General features: G+C 44.4%; 1 protein-coding gene across 4 annotated transcripts in view; it reads left to right on the forward strand.

The window, feature by feature from the left end:
* Positions 1-18406, forward strand: part of RBM20 (RNA binding motif protein 20) — a 190732-nt gene that overhangs the window by 107139 nt on the left and 65187 nt on the right. Inside the window, exon 1 of one of the 4 annotated variants that reach the window (XM_035707910.2) lies at positions 12677-12901. The exons of the other annotated variants lie outside the window; for them this stretch is intronic. Within the exon in view, the coding sequence (XP_035563803.2) occupies positions 12819-12901 (83 nt within the window). The 5' untranslated portion in view covers positions 12677-12818. Of the gene's footprint in view, positions 1-12676; positions 12902-18406 lie in introns of those variants that run through there. 4 annotated transcript variants of the gene reach the window in all.

Here is an 18406-nt window from a genome sequence, read left to right on the forward strand (position 1 = left end):
AGAGGCAGGCTCCATGCAGGGAGCCAGACATAGGACTCTATCCTGGGTTTCCAGGATTACACCCTGGGCCAAAGGCGGTGCTAAACCGCTGAGCCACCCAGGCGTCCCTAGACATTTATTTTATATCAGAGCCTATCTCGTATTTTATCCTTTCTCTTCTCTGTTTCCCCCACTCTTCATCTCACTGGAACATCTCTTTGCATCTTCTGGATTCTTTCCCTGCAAGGCGGTTTGAGAAATAAGGAGCTTTTGAAGACTCCATTCTGTGGTCACAACAGTGGTTCTCTAAATGCTCTAAAATGAACCCACTGAGGCTCTCCATGACCTGAACCATTTGAGAGAAAATGGCCACACTTTTTGAAACCCATGGTTCCCAATGTGCTGGCTGGGACTTGCCTATGCAACTTTTAATTTCACCACTTACTTGCTGACATCCACTAAGACAGCGCTGTCATTTAAGAGGACACTGCAATAGGCAGTGATGGTGTTTGCATAGCAGAAGTTGAGAGTGAGAGGCATCTGGGAAGAGTAGACATTGCCCTGAGGCAAACATAGAGCTCCCATGTTTTCATGACTAGCGTTGAAAATCTTGTGCTTTATGGTAGTTGTTTTAATCTGTTAGACGACTGTATAGAGAATTAGCAGTAAATGAAGTTACTGTTTAAATATTTTTGTATAGTGAGATGAAGCTGGTTTCTTAAAAATTCTGTGTAGATTTTCTTCTTAGGCTGCTGCTGCAGTTGTGCCTCTGCTTCTCCATTGTCCCTGCCCAGCGCACCAGGCTGAGTGATGCTTCCTTTTGAGTTCCTTGGTCTGGGGCAGTGGAAGCTCCCTGTGGTCTGGTGTTGTTTCCCAAGGCGTGATGATGACCTGTGGTTTTAGCAGCATTGTGTAGGGTGAGCATCTCATTGGGAAGCCACCCTCAAGTCCAGGCTTGATTATGTGTCCTGTTTTTTTTTTTTAAACCCTGCTCTTGCACCATCTGAATTGTATCATTGCATCGATATTAAGGGAGAGACTTGCAAAAGCCCTGTAATCACAGGCACTCACACTTTTCTGGCCACTAGCATCTCTTTCTGAAATACATGGAATAGTTAAAGAGTCCTGGGTATGCAGACTCAGTTCTGGTGCTATCACAGAGCAACAGATATAGCACTGGGACATCTTTCAGATGAGTTTGTGACATATAGAGTGGGTGAATGGGGAGAGGTCAGTTAAAAATGGAATTTACTTTTTTTTTTTTTTTTGAAAAGTAGAAATAAGAGTAATTCCCAATTAACTCTCTGGATAAAATCACCTGGCCTTGGATAAATCAATCCATTTCATTAGGCTTTAGTTGCATCGTCTGTAAACTGGGTATAGTAAGCATTTACTCGGCTCTAGACAGAAGGCTGGATGAAATGGTTTCTGGAGAACTCATTTATGGATTTTTGATTTGCTGAACACTGAGCTGAAATAAAAAAGTCTGGACGTGGAGTATAGTTGAATGAGATAAGTATGTGATTGTTGATGTTTTTTCAATCATTTTCAACTGTAAAATATGGCACACACACCCCAAAATTTTGAAAGCACGTATGCAGAATTTAACAAATCAGGCAAACACTTATGTAACTGTCCTGGGTCAGTAAATGGGATGCCTACTGTCTCCCAGAGACGTCTAAATGTCCCTGACCTCCCCCACCCCCGAACCCTCCCAGCCTCCTTCCTCACTTACACTTTTATGATAACTTCCTTTCTTTTGTCTTGAGCTTTCGTACCTCTATCACCCTCTACTAGGAAAGTCACACACTCTATTCTAAAACTTAACAGTGGGCAGCCCCGGTGGCGCAGCGGTTTAGCACCACCTGCAGCCCAGGGTATGTTCCTGGAGTCCTGGGATCGAGTCCCGCATCGGGCTCCTTGCATGGAGCCTGCTTCTCCCTCTGCCTGTGTCTCTGCCCCTCTCTCTCTCTGTATGTCTCTCACGAATAAATAAAATCTTTTTAAAAAATCTTAAAAAAAAACTTAACAGTATTAAAAAAATAAAAAATAAAACAACGGTATTCATACTTGAGGTTTACCAAAACTTTCATTTCCCTTTGGGTAATACCAGGTCTTTGGAATACTCTAAAAACATCCGACCGTATTTTTTCTCATTGCCGTGTGTTTTCATTCTGTCTACATTAAAGCACACCATGAAATATCTTGTCCTGCCCAGGCACATTCATGGTGATTTAGCTGGTGCATCCATCACTGCTCTCTGCTCTGCCTTCCCTTTTGTGTTGCTGGCCCTCTATCTGGGATCACTTCCCTTCTGCCTGCCATGCAACCTGTAGAGTTCCCTTTGGCAGTAGTGGACTTTCTCAGGTTTTGTCTGCCCAAGAAATCCTGACAATGTCTTCACTGTGGAGGATAGTTCGGGTAATCGTGTTTGTTTCCTGTGGCTGCTGCAACCAACTTGGTGACTTAGAACAACACACATTTATTCTCACACGGCCCAGGAGGCCAGAAGCTTGAAATTCGTTTCCCTGGGCTACTGTCCCCGTGTCAGCAGAGCTCGGCTCCCTCCAAGGCTCCAGGGCAGAGGGATTTCCTTGCCCTTCCCAGCTTCCAGAGCTTTGCCTACCTTGGTTCGCGACTCCTTCCTCCATCTTCGAAGCCAGCATTGTAACAACTTGACATTTCCATCATCATCTCTCATATCACCTTCTTCTCTGTGTCAGATCCCCCTGCCTCTCTCTTTTTTTTAAGATTTTATTTATTTATTCATGAGAGACACAGAGAGAGAGAGAGAGGCAGAGACACAGGCAGAGGGAGAAGCAGGCTCCATGCAGGGAGCCTGACGTGGGACTCGATCCTGGGTCTCCAGGATCACACCCTGGGCTGAAGGCGGTGCTAAACCACTGAGCCACCCAGGCTGCCCGCCTCTCTCTATTATAATAAAGCTGTGTGTTCGTCCACCCGTGTAATGCAGGATAATCTACCCATCTGGAGATCCTTCATGTAACCATTCTACAAAGACTTTTTCGCCGTATAAGGGCACATCACAGGTTCCAGGAATGATGACCTGGCTATCTTTGGGGGCTATTATTCATCTCTGCACAAGAGTGTATGAAATTCTAGGTTGGTTATTATTTTGTTTCAGCATGTTAAAGATCTGATTCAGCTGTCTTTTGGCTTCCATTTTTGATGTTGAGGAGTCATTTCTCAGCCTTATCCTTTGTTTTAAAACAATCTATATTATTCCTTTAAGATTTTACTCTTGCTTTTGGTCACTGGGATGTGTCTAGGTGTGCATTCCTTTATATTTATTCTGTTTGGGCTTCCTTGGATCTTTTGAATCCACGGTATCTTTCAGTAGTTCTGGAAAATCCTCAGCTTATCTTGTCAGTAGTTCTGGAAAATCCTCAGCTCTTCTCCTCAATATTATCTCAGTCCTGTGCTAACTTCCCTTCTCTTCAGAGACCCTCTCAGCAAAATGTACATTGGACCTTTTTACTATGTCCTCCATGTTGTAAATCTACTTTCCTGTGCTTTCCACACTTTTGCCTTCTGTGTTGTATTCTGGACGATTTCCTCTGATCTAACCTCTGGTTTCGAATTGTCTTTTCTATTGCTTTTATCCTGCTGCCAGCCACTTCTGCTGGGATTTTTATTTGTTACTGAATTTTTCCTTTCTAGACATTCAACTTGATTCTCTTTCAGATCTTCTAGGTCATTTTTTACATTTGTTTTCCTCCCCTGCAGACATTTGCAAACTTGACATTTCCTTTCTTCATGTGTTAAGCGTATATAAACTTAATAAATCTGTATCTGAAACTGTCCAGGTGTCTTTCTGCACTCAGTTGTTTATAATGGTTCTCCCCCATGTTGCCTTATTCCCTATGTATCTCATTATCTTTAACTGTTTTATTGGGTATTGCCCTTAAAAAATTATTTGTAGAGATTCCTTGAGGCTTGGAATAAATGTACTTTCCTCCTTCTGGCCGCCTTTTAGGGGCACAACTTGAGGACCATTTTAAACCAGATTCATTGCCCATTTCCATTGTACATTCTTGGTCCGAAATGTGCATGAGGGTGGGTCTTGGTCACATCTTCTCAAGAATATTTTATCTCCTTTATATTTCCTTCTCCTGCTCTGCTTAGGTACAGAGCAACCTTCTTTCCGGGCCTGTGGGGTTGGGAAGGTATAGGAGCTGCAGATTTGTTCTGGTTCATCCTAATCCTCAGCCTATAGCCCTCCGGAGCCCAGCTTAATGCAGGAAAAGGTAATTATTTACATTGTAAATAATTGTAATTATTTACATTGAATTGCTCTGCACCTGGCCTTTTGTCACCTGTACCCCTCCAGTGTCTTTAAGGCAAAAGCAATGTTCGCACTCAAATAATCCTCTAACCTCTTTGGTTCAAGCTTCTTCCAAAATTGGCCTGACAGGGCTGCACCATCTTTTCAACTCCTCATTGCTTTTCTAAGGGGATTTCTACAGAGTTGTTTACAGCCAGAGGGTTTATCTGAATATCCTACTGCCTAACCTGTCTTATGAGAAATAGCTACTATATTTTTATTGTATAAAGTTATGTATTTGTGTTTAATGGTCCTCCTATCCCAAATATGGACAGAAACCTCTGAAATTATAATCAACATGAGGAAAAGCCTATAAGTCATTTGTTGATTCAGAAAACATTTAATGGACTTCTACTCTCTGGAATACACCATGCTGGGTATTGTAGAGTCCTTGCCATCAGAATGCTTATAATCTTGTGCTATGCAGAGAGCTCAAAGATCTAAGAGAGAAAACTGGGATTTAGAAGGGACCCTGGGGCTGAGTGTGAGTGATCTTGCCAATTCTCTCAAAAACTCATTGTTCTGCAGTGCTCCTACACTGTCCTGCAGTGCTCCTACACTGTCCTGCAATGCTCCTACACCTACAGCCTACCAAGTGAGGTTGGTGCATTTATTAAGTAATGCCACTAAGAGAGCAGTTAGAGTTCTAGCAAATAACTGCCATGTGCACCTTTAAGAGGAGATCAGCTTAAAGTCAGATTTGTTTCTTTAGTAGGAATTAGACGGTACACTGCTGAAGCTTCTTAAAGCTGCCCTCTCTTCCTTGGCAAGAAGACAAGCTGTTTGCTTCCAGCCCCCCAACTTCCTTGATTATGGGGAATTCTTCTTTGTTTGATTCTGAACAAATTTTACTTTCTATTTGCTTATTATTCTCCTTTCATTGTGTGTGTTCTTTTTATATGTCCAGCTCCTCTGATTAGGGTGACTTCTGTACTCAGCTTGTTATGAAAGTTCAGTACCGTGACACATGGTATGTTTTCCAATTTTTATATCTTTATACTCCTCTACTGTTTAACCATGGCGATCATGTTTTGCTGAATGTAATACTCTTGCCATTTAAATTTTAATTGAATGTGATAATAAAACAAAGTTGTAGTAGACTTCCCCCTCCTCCTTCTCCTATTCCAGACAGGGCATCAGAAAGCACTCATAGAGTACGCAGAGTATTAAAATACCAACAGGTTGGGGTGCTTGGGTGGCTCAGTCGGTTAAATGTCTAATTCTTGGTTTAGGCTCAGATCATGATCTCAGGGTCATAAGGCCGATCCCTGTTTCAGGCTCTATGCTTAGCGTGGAGTCTGCTTGAGATTCTCTCCCTCTCTTTCTGCTCCTCCCCCCACTAAAATAAATAACTAATCTTTTAAAAAAATACCAACAAGTCCTTAAATTTAGGATCCCATCCTATCGTTTACTTTTGTATATGCATGTGGAGGAAAAGTGATCATGTGTTGGAAGGTGTCTAGTATGTTTGTTTGAGGGTATTTTGATCTTTTCTAAAACAGAGGAGGACAGTACAAGAGCTGGGTCCAGCCCTGTTGACTGACTGATGGAGGTGATGGAAGGCATCTGGTGCTTCGGGAGGAAAATCAGGACCAGGGTGGGTTTCAGCTACCCTGCTTCTACTGGGTGCTCCCACAGTAGAATGGGAGCTCTAAATGGGACCCATGCTTAGATATTGTTTTAGTCCATGGACAGATAAGCTGCAGCTATCTTGAGTGGCTGGTGTCCTCTGAGCCCGAAGTGATGGAGTAGACTCATTTATTGAACAAATATTGACTTGAGCTTCTGTTTGTGCCAGACGCTGTTCTGGGTGTTGGACATGCAGCAATAAAAGAGGCAGACAAGCTCTTTGCTCTCATGGAGCTTATATTCCCCGGCTGGGACAGGCAATAAAGTACGAAACAAATAAGGTAATTTCAGATAGTGATAAAGGTAGGATAAGGGGGCAGAGAGTCAAGAGTCACCATATGTCCTTTATGTTCCTGGGTCTACAGTGGCCTCTTTGGGAAGATGACAGTAGCACAGGGGCCTGAGCTTAAGAAGGAGCCAGTCACATGAAGAACTGAAGCGATGCTGCCTGGAGGAACTTTCTGAATGCTGGAGATGTTACATACTGTGCTATCCAGTACGGTAGTCACTAGTCCCATGTAGTTACGAACACTTGAAATGTGGCTAGTGTGACTGAGGGACTGAGTTTTAAATTCTATTTAATATTAATAACTTACATTTGAAAGGTACATGTGGTTAATAGCGACCCTATTGGACAGTGCAAATCTGGAGGAAGGACTCTCAGGCAGAGGGAACAGATTGTGCAAAGGTCCTGAGGATATAGTCACCCTGAGAAGCCAGCATGGGAATTATTTCTGGAAGCTACGTTCAGTTTTTAAAGAGCAATTCTGGAAAACTTAAAAATGCTTCCTGCTTCTGTTTTGGGGGCCCCTGGAGAACCTGCTGAGGAACAACAGTTACCCAGAATGGAATTAAAACCCCTGATCAACAAAGAACCAGCTTCCTTTTCTAGGAAGGGCTCATTCCCACGTGTGACTCACAACTCTCGACCGGTTTCCTCTGCTAACGGGTTGTGACTGGCCTTTGTCTGTGCAGGAAGTAGCCATTACAGGACTGAGCTTGTTCATTCTGGGAACGAATCCTGTCTTTGTTCTCTCCTTGCATCTCACTGTGACAAGAGATTGAAGCCTCTGCCCTTGCTCTGTCAAGGGGTCACCTGCTGCCTTCCATCCATCCCAGGGGCCTGAGACCACCTCTTTTCTGGCTGGCTGCAGTTTTCTTTTTTTTCCCAAAGATTTTACTCATTTATTCATGAGAGACAGACAGAGAGAGAGAGGCAGAGACACAGGCAGAAGCAGGCTCCATGCAGGGAGTCCAATATGGGACTCGATCCCAGGACTCCAGGATCATGCCCTGAGCCGAAGGCAGATGCTCAACCACTAAGCCACCCAGAGGTCCCTGCAGTTTTCTTTTTTAAAAAAGATTTCATTTCCTTATTTGAGACGGAGATAGAGGGCACAAGCAGGGAGGAGGGCCAGAGGGAGAGGGAGAAGCAGACTCCTTGCTGAACAGGGAGCCTGATGCAGGGCTCGAGCCCAGGACCCCGGGATCATGACCTGAGTTGACGGCAGACCCTTAACCGACTGAGCCACCCAGGCGCTCCCTGGCTATACTTGTCTTTTTTCCCCCATTGCCTAAGATAGCATAGCCAGCCCTAGGTATAAGGAGAAAGTGGTCTGGAGAGATAGTTTGACCTCAGTTGTGAGCAGAGTTGGGGAGGGAGTGGCCAGAGCAGAGTGTAGCTCTGCCCATCCAGCGTGGGCAGAGATTTGGCTGTAGCCAGATTCCCAGCCTAAAACAGAGACGAGGTGGCCACTTCTGGCCCAGTGTGCTGAAAATTAGAGGAGGCCCAGCTACAGTCTGTAATCCTGGGCTTAGCCTAGATTGGTCATTGGTTAACACTATCCTTGAATTTGCATAACTCAAAAGAAAATACCATTCTTAGCCCTGCCCTGAAAAGTATATAAAACTGAGCCAAGGAGCTCGAGATGTTAAATTAGAGACCACAGGCCTGAGCCTACTTCTAGGGTTGTTGGGTAACCCTGCCTTTCCCCTCTGTCCTGACGGTAGCTCGCTCCTCCTCCCCACCCACAGACCAGCAGGGGTTGGAGGGGCAGGCCGTGAGCAGGCGTGGAGGCTGCCGACTTTCAACTGTGGCGTGTACCAAGAAGCCGTCTTCATGTTAATGATTTTGATCTTTCTGGTGAGAAGCCTGAGGTCATAAAATGAACCTTTGTTTACCCCTGAACGACATGCCCGTGTGGCCCACCTGCTTTGTGCACAGTGCCTTCCTGGAATACAGGTGTGAAACCCACCTGAGTCATGTCCTTTAGCCTTCATGAGAGGATGAACACCACCGCGTTTTGCGTAGATGCCTCATTTTTCCATGTACCTTGTCCTTATTTTTAGCATATGGTTTTCCAGGAGAGAAGTGTCTGCTGTGGCAAGGGGCTGTGTTACACTATGTAATATGAAAGGGTCATTTGAAGGTCCTTATAAGCTAGATGGGCATCATTAGCCCAACTAAATGTATTTTTCCCTAAAAAATTACTCCTAAAAAACAAACATGTTTATTAAGGAAAAATTAGAACATTTATGAAAGGAGAACAGAGAAACAAATTACCCAAGTTTTGCCGTCTAAACAACTGCCCCTGTTGACATTTGGGTGTGTTCTGTAATTTTTTTTTTCCTTTCCTACCTAAGGGAAGGGTTATTTTCCCTTTCACTTGTCTATAACCATAATATATATAGAATTTTGTGTACTTGTTTTTAATTGAACATTAAAGAGTAAGTGGATAAACATCGCTTTTATGGCCACACTGCATCCCCTTAAGTTCCTGTATGCTTGGCCCTGGGGTGTTTTGAGCCACCAGGACTCAGTGACTGACTGGAGGTCACACAGTGAGCTGGGGAGGAAGCCAGACGCAGACCCCATGTTTCTTACTCCAGCTGAGCATTCCTTATACTCACTGGTTCTCAGCCGTTTTCTGCTTTCATTCCTCACACGTGAGCTGGCTATATATCCCTGCCACTTGTATCTCTTGTTACGTTACTGTGCATGACTTGTCCCCTACCTTCTACTATACCACCTGCTTTGGGCCTCTCCCCAGGAGTAGAGGCCAAATTATTCCTTCCCATTGTGTCACCTCAAGAAACTCAGTATCATAATGAATAGCAGGATTCGTTTGGGCCACATTTGCCTCCTGCTTCCCGCAACCCATGTTCCACCCCTGGACCTTTCTCTGGCCCTTGCATTAATGCTAGCTCAGTAGCAGGAGACAGAATGGCCAAAGGAAACAGGGACAAGCTTGGATGTCCAGCAGATGGTCCTGGGCTGTAGTGCTCTGGGAATTGCTGCTGTCAGTATGGATGGATAATGAAGCATCCCCTCCCCCCAGTCCCCTACCTCTCAGACTTCTTCCCTCCCTTTCAGGACTGGCTTCATGGGCATGTGTTCACAGGAGCCCCTTTGATTAGAATGGTTCTGCGTTTAATTTAATGCTCTGCTATTGCCATCTTGAAATTCTTTTTTTTTTTTAAGATTTTATTTATTTATGAGAGAGAGAGAGAGAGAGAGAGAGGCAGAGACACAGGCAGAAGGAGAAGCAGGCTTCATACAGGGAGCCTGATGTGGAACTCGATCCTGGGACTCCAGGATCACGCCCTGGGCCAAAGGCAGGTGCTAAACTGCTGAGCCACCCAGGGATCCCCATCTTGAAATTCTTAATAAATTTTTGAACACTGGCCTTGCATTTTGTTTTGCACCGGGCCCTATTTTGTTGCCAGTCCTACATTCTCATTAGACTTGGAATACACCTTACCTGTAGCATTCATCTTGTTTTACTTTATGACTCACCTCGCACCTTGGGGGATGTTTTAGTGGAACACAGGCCTTTGGAATAAAAAAGACCTTGTTTCAAATGACCATATATTGACTTTGGGAATTTGGGTTAGTTACCCTGTCATTTCAGAGGTTTGGTACTCTCATCTGTAAAGTGGGCATAGTGATCTTAAATTTTTAAAACTTGTGATGATCAGGTATGTGAAGTGGGTAGCATAATGCCTTGCACATTCATACTCAATACCACCTTGTGTTCCTCCCTCCCTACTTGCCTGGCACAGCGTTGGTATACAGTAAGTGCTAAACATGTACTTACGACATTGCAGTTTGTGATGGTCAGCTTGTGCCTCTTCATTTCCACACGGGGCCATGCTTTGTGTCCTATTCTCTGAGTGAGAGCTCGGGTCACACAATTAGAAGGGCTCATTCTAAATACTGTTCTTCACATTTGGGGAGATATGTGTAGTAAAGCAGTTGTGGGTCTTTTTTTTAAAAAAAGATTTTATTTATTCATTCATGAGAGACACACACACAGAGAGAGGGAGAGACATAGGCAGAGGGAGAAGCAGGCTCCATGCAGGGAACCCAATGTGGGACTCGATCCCTGGACCCCAGCATCATGCCCTGAGCCAAAGGCAGATGCTCAACCGCTGAGCCACCCAGGTGTCCCTGTTTTTTTTTTTTTTTTTTTTTTTTTGTTGTTTTTAGAGAGAGAGAGCGAGAGCATGCACAGGTCAGAGGGAGAGGGAAGAGTGAGAATGAGAGAGAGAGAAAATCTTAAGCAGGCTTCACGCTCAGCACGGAGCCTGATGCAGGGCTCACTCTCATGACCCTGAGATCATGACCTGAGCTGAAATTAAGAGTCCAATGCTTAACTGACCTAGGCACCCCTGGTGGAGTGCTTTTCAGTAAACTCTTTTTCTAGGAAAGTCCTGAGCATAGTGAAAATAAGACAGACAGAGGAAGGGCAAAATATGCAGTCGCTGATTGGAGCCGAGCCTTGTGCCTTGGGGAAACCTGGTAGATCATGGGCAGGACCCATAGCCTGAGCAGAAGTGCAGCTGTGGCCAGGTTGGCTGGTTCCTGTAGGTCAGGATCTGGGACTGGCGCCTTGGGTGTCTGTGACTGAGTCGGTGGCAGATAGCCAGGCAAGCCTGTGGCAGCTAGTGCACTATGACTAAATTAGGGAGAAAGAGCCCCTGGGCTCTCCCCAGAGCTCACTGGGCAGGTGGGCAGTGCTCAGGCCTCTGGTGGGCAGCTGGAAATGGGCTGTTCAGATAGACATGACTGGCTTTCACTATGACTTTTCAGTGGGCTGCAAGAAGGTCACACACTGAGTTCTAGCAGAGAGAAGCTTCCCTGATGCCAGTGACCATACCCATCCTTCTGCCTTTAGGGGTCCGTATAAAATAGGAGAACCCAGTGAGCTTTAATCCTTGGTCCTGTAGAAGGTCTTTGGGGGGGGGGTTTACTTTGTATAAAGCATACCCTCCTGATAATTTCGAGAGGAGATTATATTGGATACTGGGCATCACAGATGAACATCAGACCATCCAGATAGGACAAACTGAGATGATGGCTGCTGTACATACCCTGGCAGTGAGGTAGTCATTCATGGACAGCTGGTTTCGATTTAGAACATCACCAAAGGCTTAGTTTGGTCTGACTGTTTAAATATTATGGGTAACAGAAGAGGAAAAAAGTGGCAGGAGAAGAGTGACTCCTGGAGAGAAAAGCGAGCAATTTCCTAACTGATTAAACCACAATTCAGGCGAAGCCCATCCCCGGACCCTGGGGCTTCCAGTCAGGTCCTCCCAGAGAGGGGCTCCTTGGATTTCTTTTCTTTTCTTCCTTCTTGTTTTTGTGTCATATTTTCTGTAAGACTTGTAGAGGGCTTTAGCATTACAGCAGTTTCTCAACCGAGGTACTATTGATGTCTTGGGCTGGGTAGTCCTTGTTCGCAGGGGTTTGACTTGAACTTTGCAGGATTTTATTTTATTTTATTTTGTTTTGTTTTGTTTTATTTTATTTTATTTTATTTATTTTTATTTTATTTTATTTTATTTATTTTTATTTTATTTTATTTTATTTTTTTTATTAATGAGAGGCACAGAGAGAGAGAGGCAGAGACACAGGCAGAAGGAGAAGCAGGCCCCATGCAGGGAGCCCGATATGGGACTCAATCCCGGGTCTCCAGGATCACGCCCTGGGCCAAAGGCAGACGCTGAACCGCTGAGCCACCCAGGGATCCCTGAACTTTGCAGGATTTTAGCAGCATCCCCCAGTTCTGACAAACAGAATGCCTCCAGCACGCCCTGAGGGGGAGATCACCGTCGTGAAGAGCCACTGCTTAGCGCAGAAGACAGTCATTTTTCCTGCTGAAAAGCATTGCAGTTACCACGGAGCAGGTAAAATGATGGCGAGTCACCTCACTCCATCTCCTGCTCCATAAAAATAAAACCAAGAAGGGGCAAGCTGTTCAGGAGGTTTGCTGGCCGGGGGTCAGTGTGCGGTGCTGTCGGATGTGGCTACTACATTGCTGAATGTCCTTTTGGCCACCTCCAGGACCAGATTGTTGCCCATGCAAACCGAGTAGAAAAAGCAACAACAACAACAACAAAACAAGCAAATAAACAACAAACCACCATCACTCCCACCACTACCAATGAGAAATGAGAAATAGCAAAGCAAACCAGGACAGGAGGCTTGGGATTTTAATTAAAATGGTTACACGATTAGCACAGGACCCTCTCCTTCAGAGGCGCTCTCAGGAGGCCTGTCTGTGCAGAGCTGGCTTGGGTGTTGATATGTGAAGAGGCTGAGAACATGTGGCATAAACATGGACTGATATTGTTTGCCATTTCGCTCGGCGTGTGTAATGCAGCAGGAATGGCTCCTGGCGGCATGTGACTCCCCTTCCAGCCGGGTATGCCGCACCCTGGGGCCGCTCTTTCTCGCTCGCTCCCTCGCCTGCTTTCCCCCTCCTCTACCCCGTCCCAGACTCCAGAGAGTCCAAGTGGACGCTTGTCGTGATTGGCAAGCAGAAAGCCGGTAGAATGTCCCTGGAATTTTCTAGGGAGGCACATGCGCGACACCCAAAATGACTCCCGGCTTCGCTGGCCTCAGGTGAGCGCTCAATGCCAGGCGCCTTGGTCTTTTCCAGAAAGGTAAGGTTGCATGACATCTTCTTCCTACCTGTCCCCAGCGCAAGAAGGAAGTCGAGGGCTTTCTTTTTATTCCCTAGTCCAGGCGGCACTTCTGACCATGTTCTTGGCGCTAAGCATCTGTGCATGAGTATGCGATTTGTCTGTATCCCCACCCCCTCCTGTTAAAAAAAAAATCGTTAAGAACCGATTCATGACAGCAGGGTAGCATGTGACCCAAGACAGCTCCCCATGACCCCAGTGAAATCCGCGATCCCGATGTCGGCGAGTCTAGATGCTCTTTTTACGCTGGTTTGCAAAAACCCTTTTATAAAGAAAAGTTGCGGGGCTGCGTGATCACCAGACCCTGAGGGGACGGAAGGGGACATTTTCGGGATCCTGCAGCCTTATGAATGATGGGGGTTTCTTAAGGCTGAGATGTTTTGTATTGCTTTGCTGGAAATTTGTCAGCGGTGGAAAGTGACCCTAACGGCGTTTGGAGGGTCTTGTGTCTGTTGCATGCAGAGTCACGCTCGTGAACCTGGAAGGGAGCGCTGTGTTGGAATTCAGAAGCCTGGGCTATTTTGCCAAGAAATAATGCCTGAAAGTCGCTTCTGAGCACCTCTGAAGGAGCCGCGACACGCACTTGTGCAACTACTCCGTATCTCTAAGTGGAGTTTCACAACAAAACTCTTTTCCTAGTCCCCAAGCAAGCAAGTGTATAAACATCTGTTGTGAGGGTCAGGGAGCATATTTGGATAGGGGTGTGATGATCTGTGAGCAGGCTCAAGCACAGCCAAACATGACTCACCTCGTTTCTTTATCTGATGCAATTAAAAGTGGCTTTGACACATTCGGGAGAGGACGACTGGCTTTCTTCTTGCAAGTGCGTAAAAGCAAACCCATACCCGTAAAACGGCGTGTGTGATGTATCTTACCTCATGGGAATTTTTTGACCTTAAAAAAAAAAAATCCATCCTGTAGTTTGCCATTGGTTTCTGCCTCAAATGTGTCGGAATAGTTTTTTTTTCCTTTTTTTTTTTTTTTTTGCACGCCTTTGTGAAGATGTCAGAAAACTGAAGGGGAGATATTTTCACACACTCACCCCTCCCCCACGTGCATACACCAACAGCTGCCACATATGATTTTGTGGAACTTGATATTTTGAACGAAATGACTCCCTTATTTTCCATAGTAATATAATAATCAATTTTACCATAGAGGACTGTGTACATGTCCAGCGTTGACTGCTCCCAATTAGCAATGCATGGGGTAGCAGGGGAAAGTGCTGGAGAGCAGTTTTGAGTGAAAGAAAAGTCAGCCTTTGAGTTTTAACCATTCATTCTTGCCTTAGCCACGGCAGCTCTCAAGTCTCTGTGGGGCTTAACCACAGGTTTAATTTGTGGTGTTCTGAGAAGATATGGAAAATGGCACGTGCAAATGTAACCAAGATGGCTACATCTGACTGTTTCTGTTTTTTGTGTTTTTATTCACTTTATTCACTAGCTTTCATCTGGCCACAGCTGTGTAACATAGAGACAAAAGCCAGAAGTAACCTGTATATAATATTTTCTGCATTGGGTGACACCTGTGTTTTGTTGTCTGTAGTCAGAAAGGTAGGTGTCTTAAGGTGCCAGAAACCTCCATCCACTTTAGGAAATGGATGCTTTCTCAAATAAATGGTTGTATGGCAAATTTATAATGGTCCAACCTTAATACTCTCATTTGCTCTAAGCAATTTAACAGAATCAGACACTGTGCATTCCCAACACACACACAGGAAACATACCTCAAGCTTCACAATGAAACCCTGAGCATGCTCTGCTAGGGTCTGCGTTCCCACATGCTCAGAGACAGTCATAAATTCAAGTGAGTTGGATAAGTATTTGTTCAGTGCTTCTAATTTGCCCGGCACCGACCCAGAGAGACACTCAGGAATTTGAAAGATTTTAGGATGTGGATGATGTCCTCAAGGTGCTTATTTAGAAGGCAAAAGTCACCCCCGGCCATTGTCATCTGGCTCTCCGCAGCAGAAACTATGTATACTGTGAAGAAAGTCTTGCCACAAAAATATTGAACCGTGTGAAAGATGCTTCAGTGTATATAGCTAAGAAAAATTGATTGCCCATTGTGTTTGTGACTCTTTGTGGGCTTATAAAAAGTGCAGTGTTTATTCTTAAGTATAATTTAGGACAAATGGTCATGCTGCTTGTCGTGACAAAAATGGCTTGTGGGGAAGAAAATGGCTTGTGGGGCTCAAAGTAATGAAGAACAGATCGATTGTATTTCTTTATAGATTGGCAAGCCTCAGACTTGCTTCACAAAAGTTCTCCTGCGGAGCTATTAAAAATCCCAGAACCTAGGGTGAATCAGAATTTCTGGAGATCTGATCCAAGCATTGGTGTTTTAAAAACACTGTAGGTAATTGCAATGCCACCATGTTTAAAATTTAATGATAAAGATGATTTGTCAAAAACTTTTTTTTTCTAGCCTAGGATAAGTTTGGAAGGTGGACTTTCTCACAATGTTGCTTGACTAAAGAATTTTTGGCATTCTGGAGTCTGATCCATCTATTCTCTGCATCAGTGAACTAGGATAAATAGAGCTATGCTTTCTTCCTGTTCATCAAACCTGATAACAAGACGCTAAGCCAATCAACAAACTAATTAGATTACCCGGGGTTTTGTGACTCTTGTTTTGATTCCAGGAGGCCAAATGTTGTTGAACACATCCATTGAATCTCTCTCTTTTAAAAAAGAGTTATTTATTGATTTGAGACAGAGAGATTGAGTGTGAGAGAAGACAAGCAGGGGTGGGGAGGGGCAGAGAAGAGGATGAGAGAGAACCTCCAACAGCTCCCTGCTTAGTGCAGAGCCCAATGTGGGGCTCAGTCCCACAATCCTGAGATCATGACCTGAGCCGAAATCAGGAATTGAGTCTCTTAAAGGAAGGTAGATATAAGGAGCTGCATGTGCCCTTAAAGTTATTTCTGCAGTATTTGAAACCCTCATAAAAAAGGAAGACCCTTCTTGGTATACTGGTTGCCTAGTAGGTAGAAGTAGCTTATTAAAAACAGTTGTTACTAAATTCTTTATAACCCACCATAGGTTCTTATAGTTACAAGGTAGGTTCCAGATATTCTAGTTCAGTGGTTTTCAAAGCACAACATCATTATCACCTGGACTTGTCAGAAATGCAAATTCTCAGCCCAGTCCAGACCTTCTGATACAGCAACTGGGGTGAGCCCAGCATCTATGTTTTAAGAAGCTCTCCTGTTTTTTTGTTTTTGTTTTTGTTTTTAAGATTTTATTTATTCATGAGAGACACAGAGAGAGGGGGGCAGATACATAGTCAGGAGGAGAAGCAAGCTTCCCCCCCTTGCAGGGAGCCCAATGCAGGACTCAATCCCAGGACCCCAGGATCATGATCTGAGCTGAAGGTGGATGCTCAACCACAGAGTCTCCCAGGTGCCCTAAGAAGCTCTCCTGATGCCCACCTAACCCTTGAAAACCACTGCTCTGGTTTTACCTGGTCATTTTATAGACAGGGCTGTTGAGTGGAGGTTAAATGCCTCTCTTTGGAGTCACCCAGAACTGGAGCGGGGTAGAAACTCAGATCTCCCAAGGCTGAAATCTCTCACTAAACCATGGTCAATTAATCTTAACTTTTCCATGTGCCATAAGTAACAGCTTTAAGAAAACACACACCATACTAGAATCATATGGCATAAAGGAACCTTAAAAATGTTGTCTCATCTGGGATCCCTGGGTGGCGCAGCAGTTTGGCGCCTGCCTTTGGCCCAGGGCGCGATCCTGGAGACCTGGGATCGAATCCCACATCGGGCTCCCGGTGCATGGAGCCTGCTTTTCCCTCTGCCTGTGTCTCTGCCTCTCTCTCTCTCACTGTGTGCCTATCATAAATAAATTTAAAAAAAAATTTTAAAAAAATGTCTCATCTGACCCTCCCATTTCACAGATGAGAAAACTCAGCTCTACAGGGTACAGTGACCACAATGAGATGTACAATTATTGGTGGGAAGGCTTGTTTGAGAAATGGCTCTACTTATGACCAAGACAGTACTATACCTCTGCCTCGCTCCCCGCCAATTACCCCATACTGCATCTTGAGTTTCATATGGACTCCTAGTATTTGGCTTAAGTGACATTGGTTAAAATGTCCAGGTTAATAGGCAACTCTGGGGAAAGATCAGCTATATTGACTGAGAATTTTAATTTTTGAAAATTATTCTAAAATTTTATTTTGATCTAAAATTGGCTTGAATTTTATGACCATCCTTGTACATTTACCGGAAAAATCTCAGTGATCTAAACTACTGAAAATAAAGTTAAGAGAACATAGGGATCATTCTCAGAGCATGTGTTTTATCTCAGAATCATGTAGATTAGATACTTATATCTTCTCAGATAACACACGAAAATTGCACTCTCTTCAGATTTAGTTAAAAGGAAAAATGTGACAACGAGTCTATTTGTTGAATATTTTCTAATTTTATACTTGATGTGGTTGGTCGGTACTTACGTAGTTTTGACAGTGTTCAAAGACCGAATCTAATCCACATTCTCTCTAGAGCTTCGTCTTCAAAGCCTTGTAGCAATGTACACATGGAACATTTAGCTAGGAAACCAAACTGAAAATGTGATACACAACTACTAAGTCCACACACAGCACATGGAGCAGATGTGTATGTCTATAGAAGTGTTTATTAGTACCATACACAACCATGTGCCAGACACTGTGATATGAAATGGAGCACATAATTCCTGCCTTCAAAATAATCACGGGGCAGTGAGGACATCAGATGAGCAATTGTGTAGACAATTATGAGAGCGGGTAGTAGGAGCTAGAAGAGCGTAATTGAGGATAATGGGGCACCAGGGCATTATGGGGGGGGTCACAGAAGGGGCAACAACACACGCTGGTGGGGGCAGGAGTCAGAGAAGGCTGCCTGGAGGAGGTGCCATCTGAGCTGCATGTTGGAAGGACCTGGAGGGGGACTAGGGCAGAGGTTGTACAGGGAGAGGGGACAGTCTTCATGTTTGTGTGCACATTGTCCTTCATAAGGGCAGTTGGGCCTATAAACTCCTAAATATTTCATTTGCATGTATAAACATTAACATTTGGTGCCTTGGAGAACTTGTATAGTCGTTTATAAATATACATTTCAAACAGCTTGTTATTCCATCTCAAAAGACCGAGGTTCTCCTGAGATGTTTGTTGGTTGAGAGGCCACCCTATCTTATGTTACTGAGGAAACAGAAAGATCTCTCCTAACCCTTGAAATCAAAACAGCTTCTTCAATTGTAGCCTGCACAAAACCAGTGAAATTCAACATGAATTTTCTGAAAAATTGTGTCTCAGGCAAACCGACTGCAGCCCAGAATGGATTTGAACTTCATTTTACGATGGAAGGCTCCTCTAGCCTGTGGAGTGCTTTTGTAGAGGAGAACATCTTTTAATGAGGCACTTTTGTATTTTGTTCACAAAATCTTCATGGATAGAGTTAAGAGA

Source organism: Canis lupus, chromosome 28, assembly GCF_003254725.2.
Source record: "Canis lupus dingo isolate Sandy chromosome 28, ASM325472v2, whole genome shotgun sequence".
Classification (NCBI taxonomy): domain Eukaryota; kingdom Metazoa; phylum Chordata; class Mammalia; order Carnivora; family Canidae; genus Canis; species Canis lupus.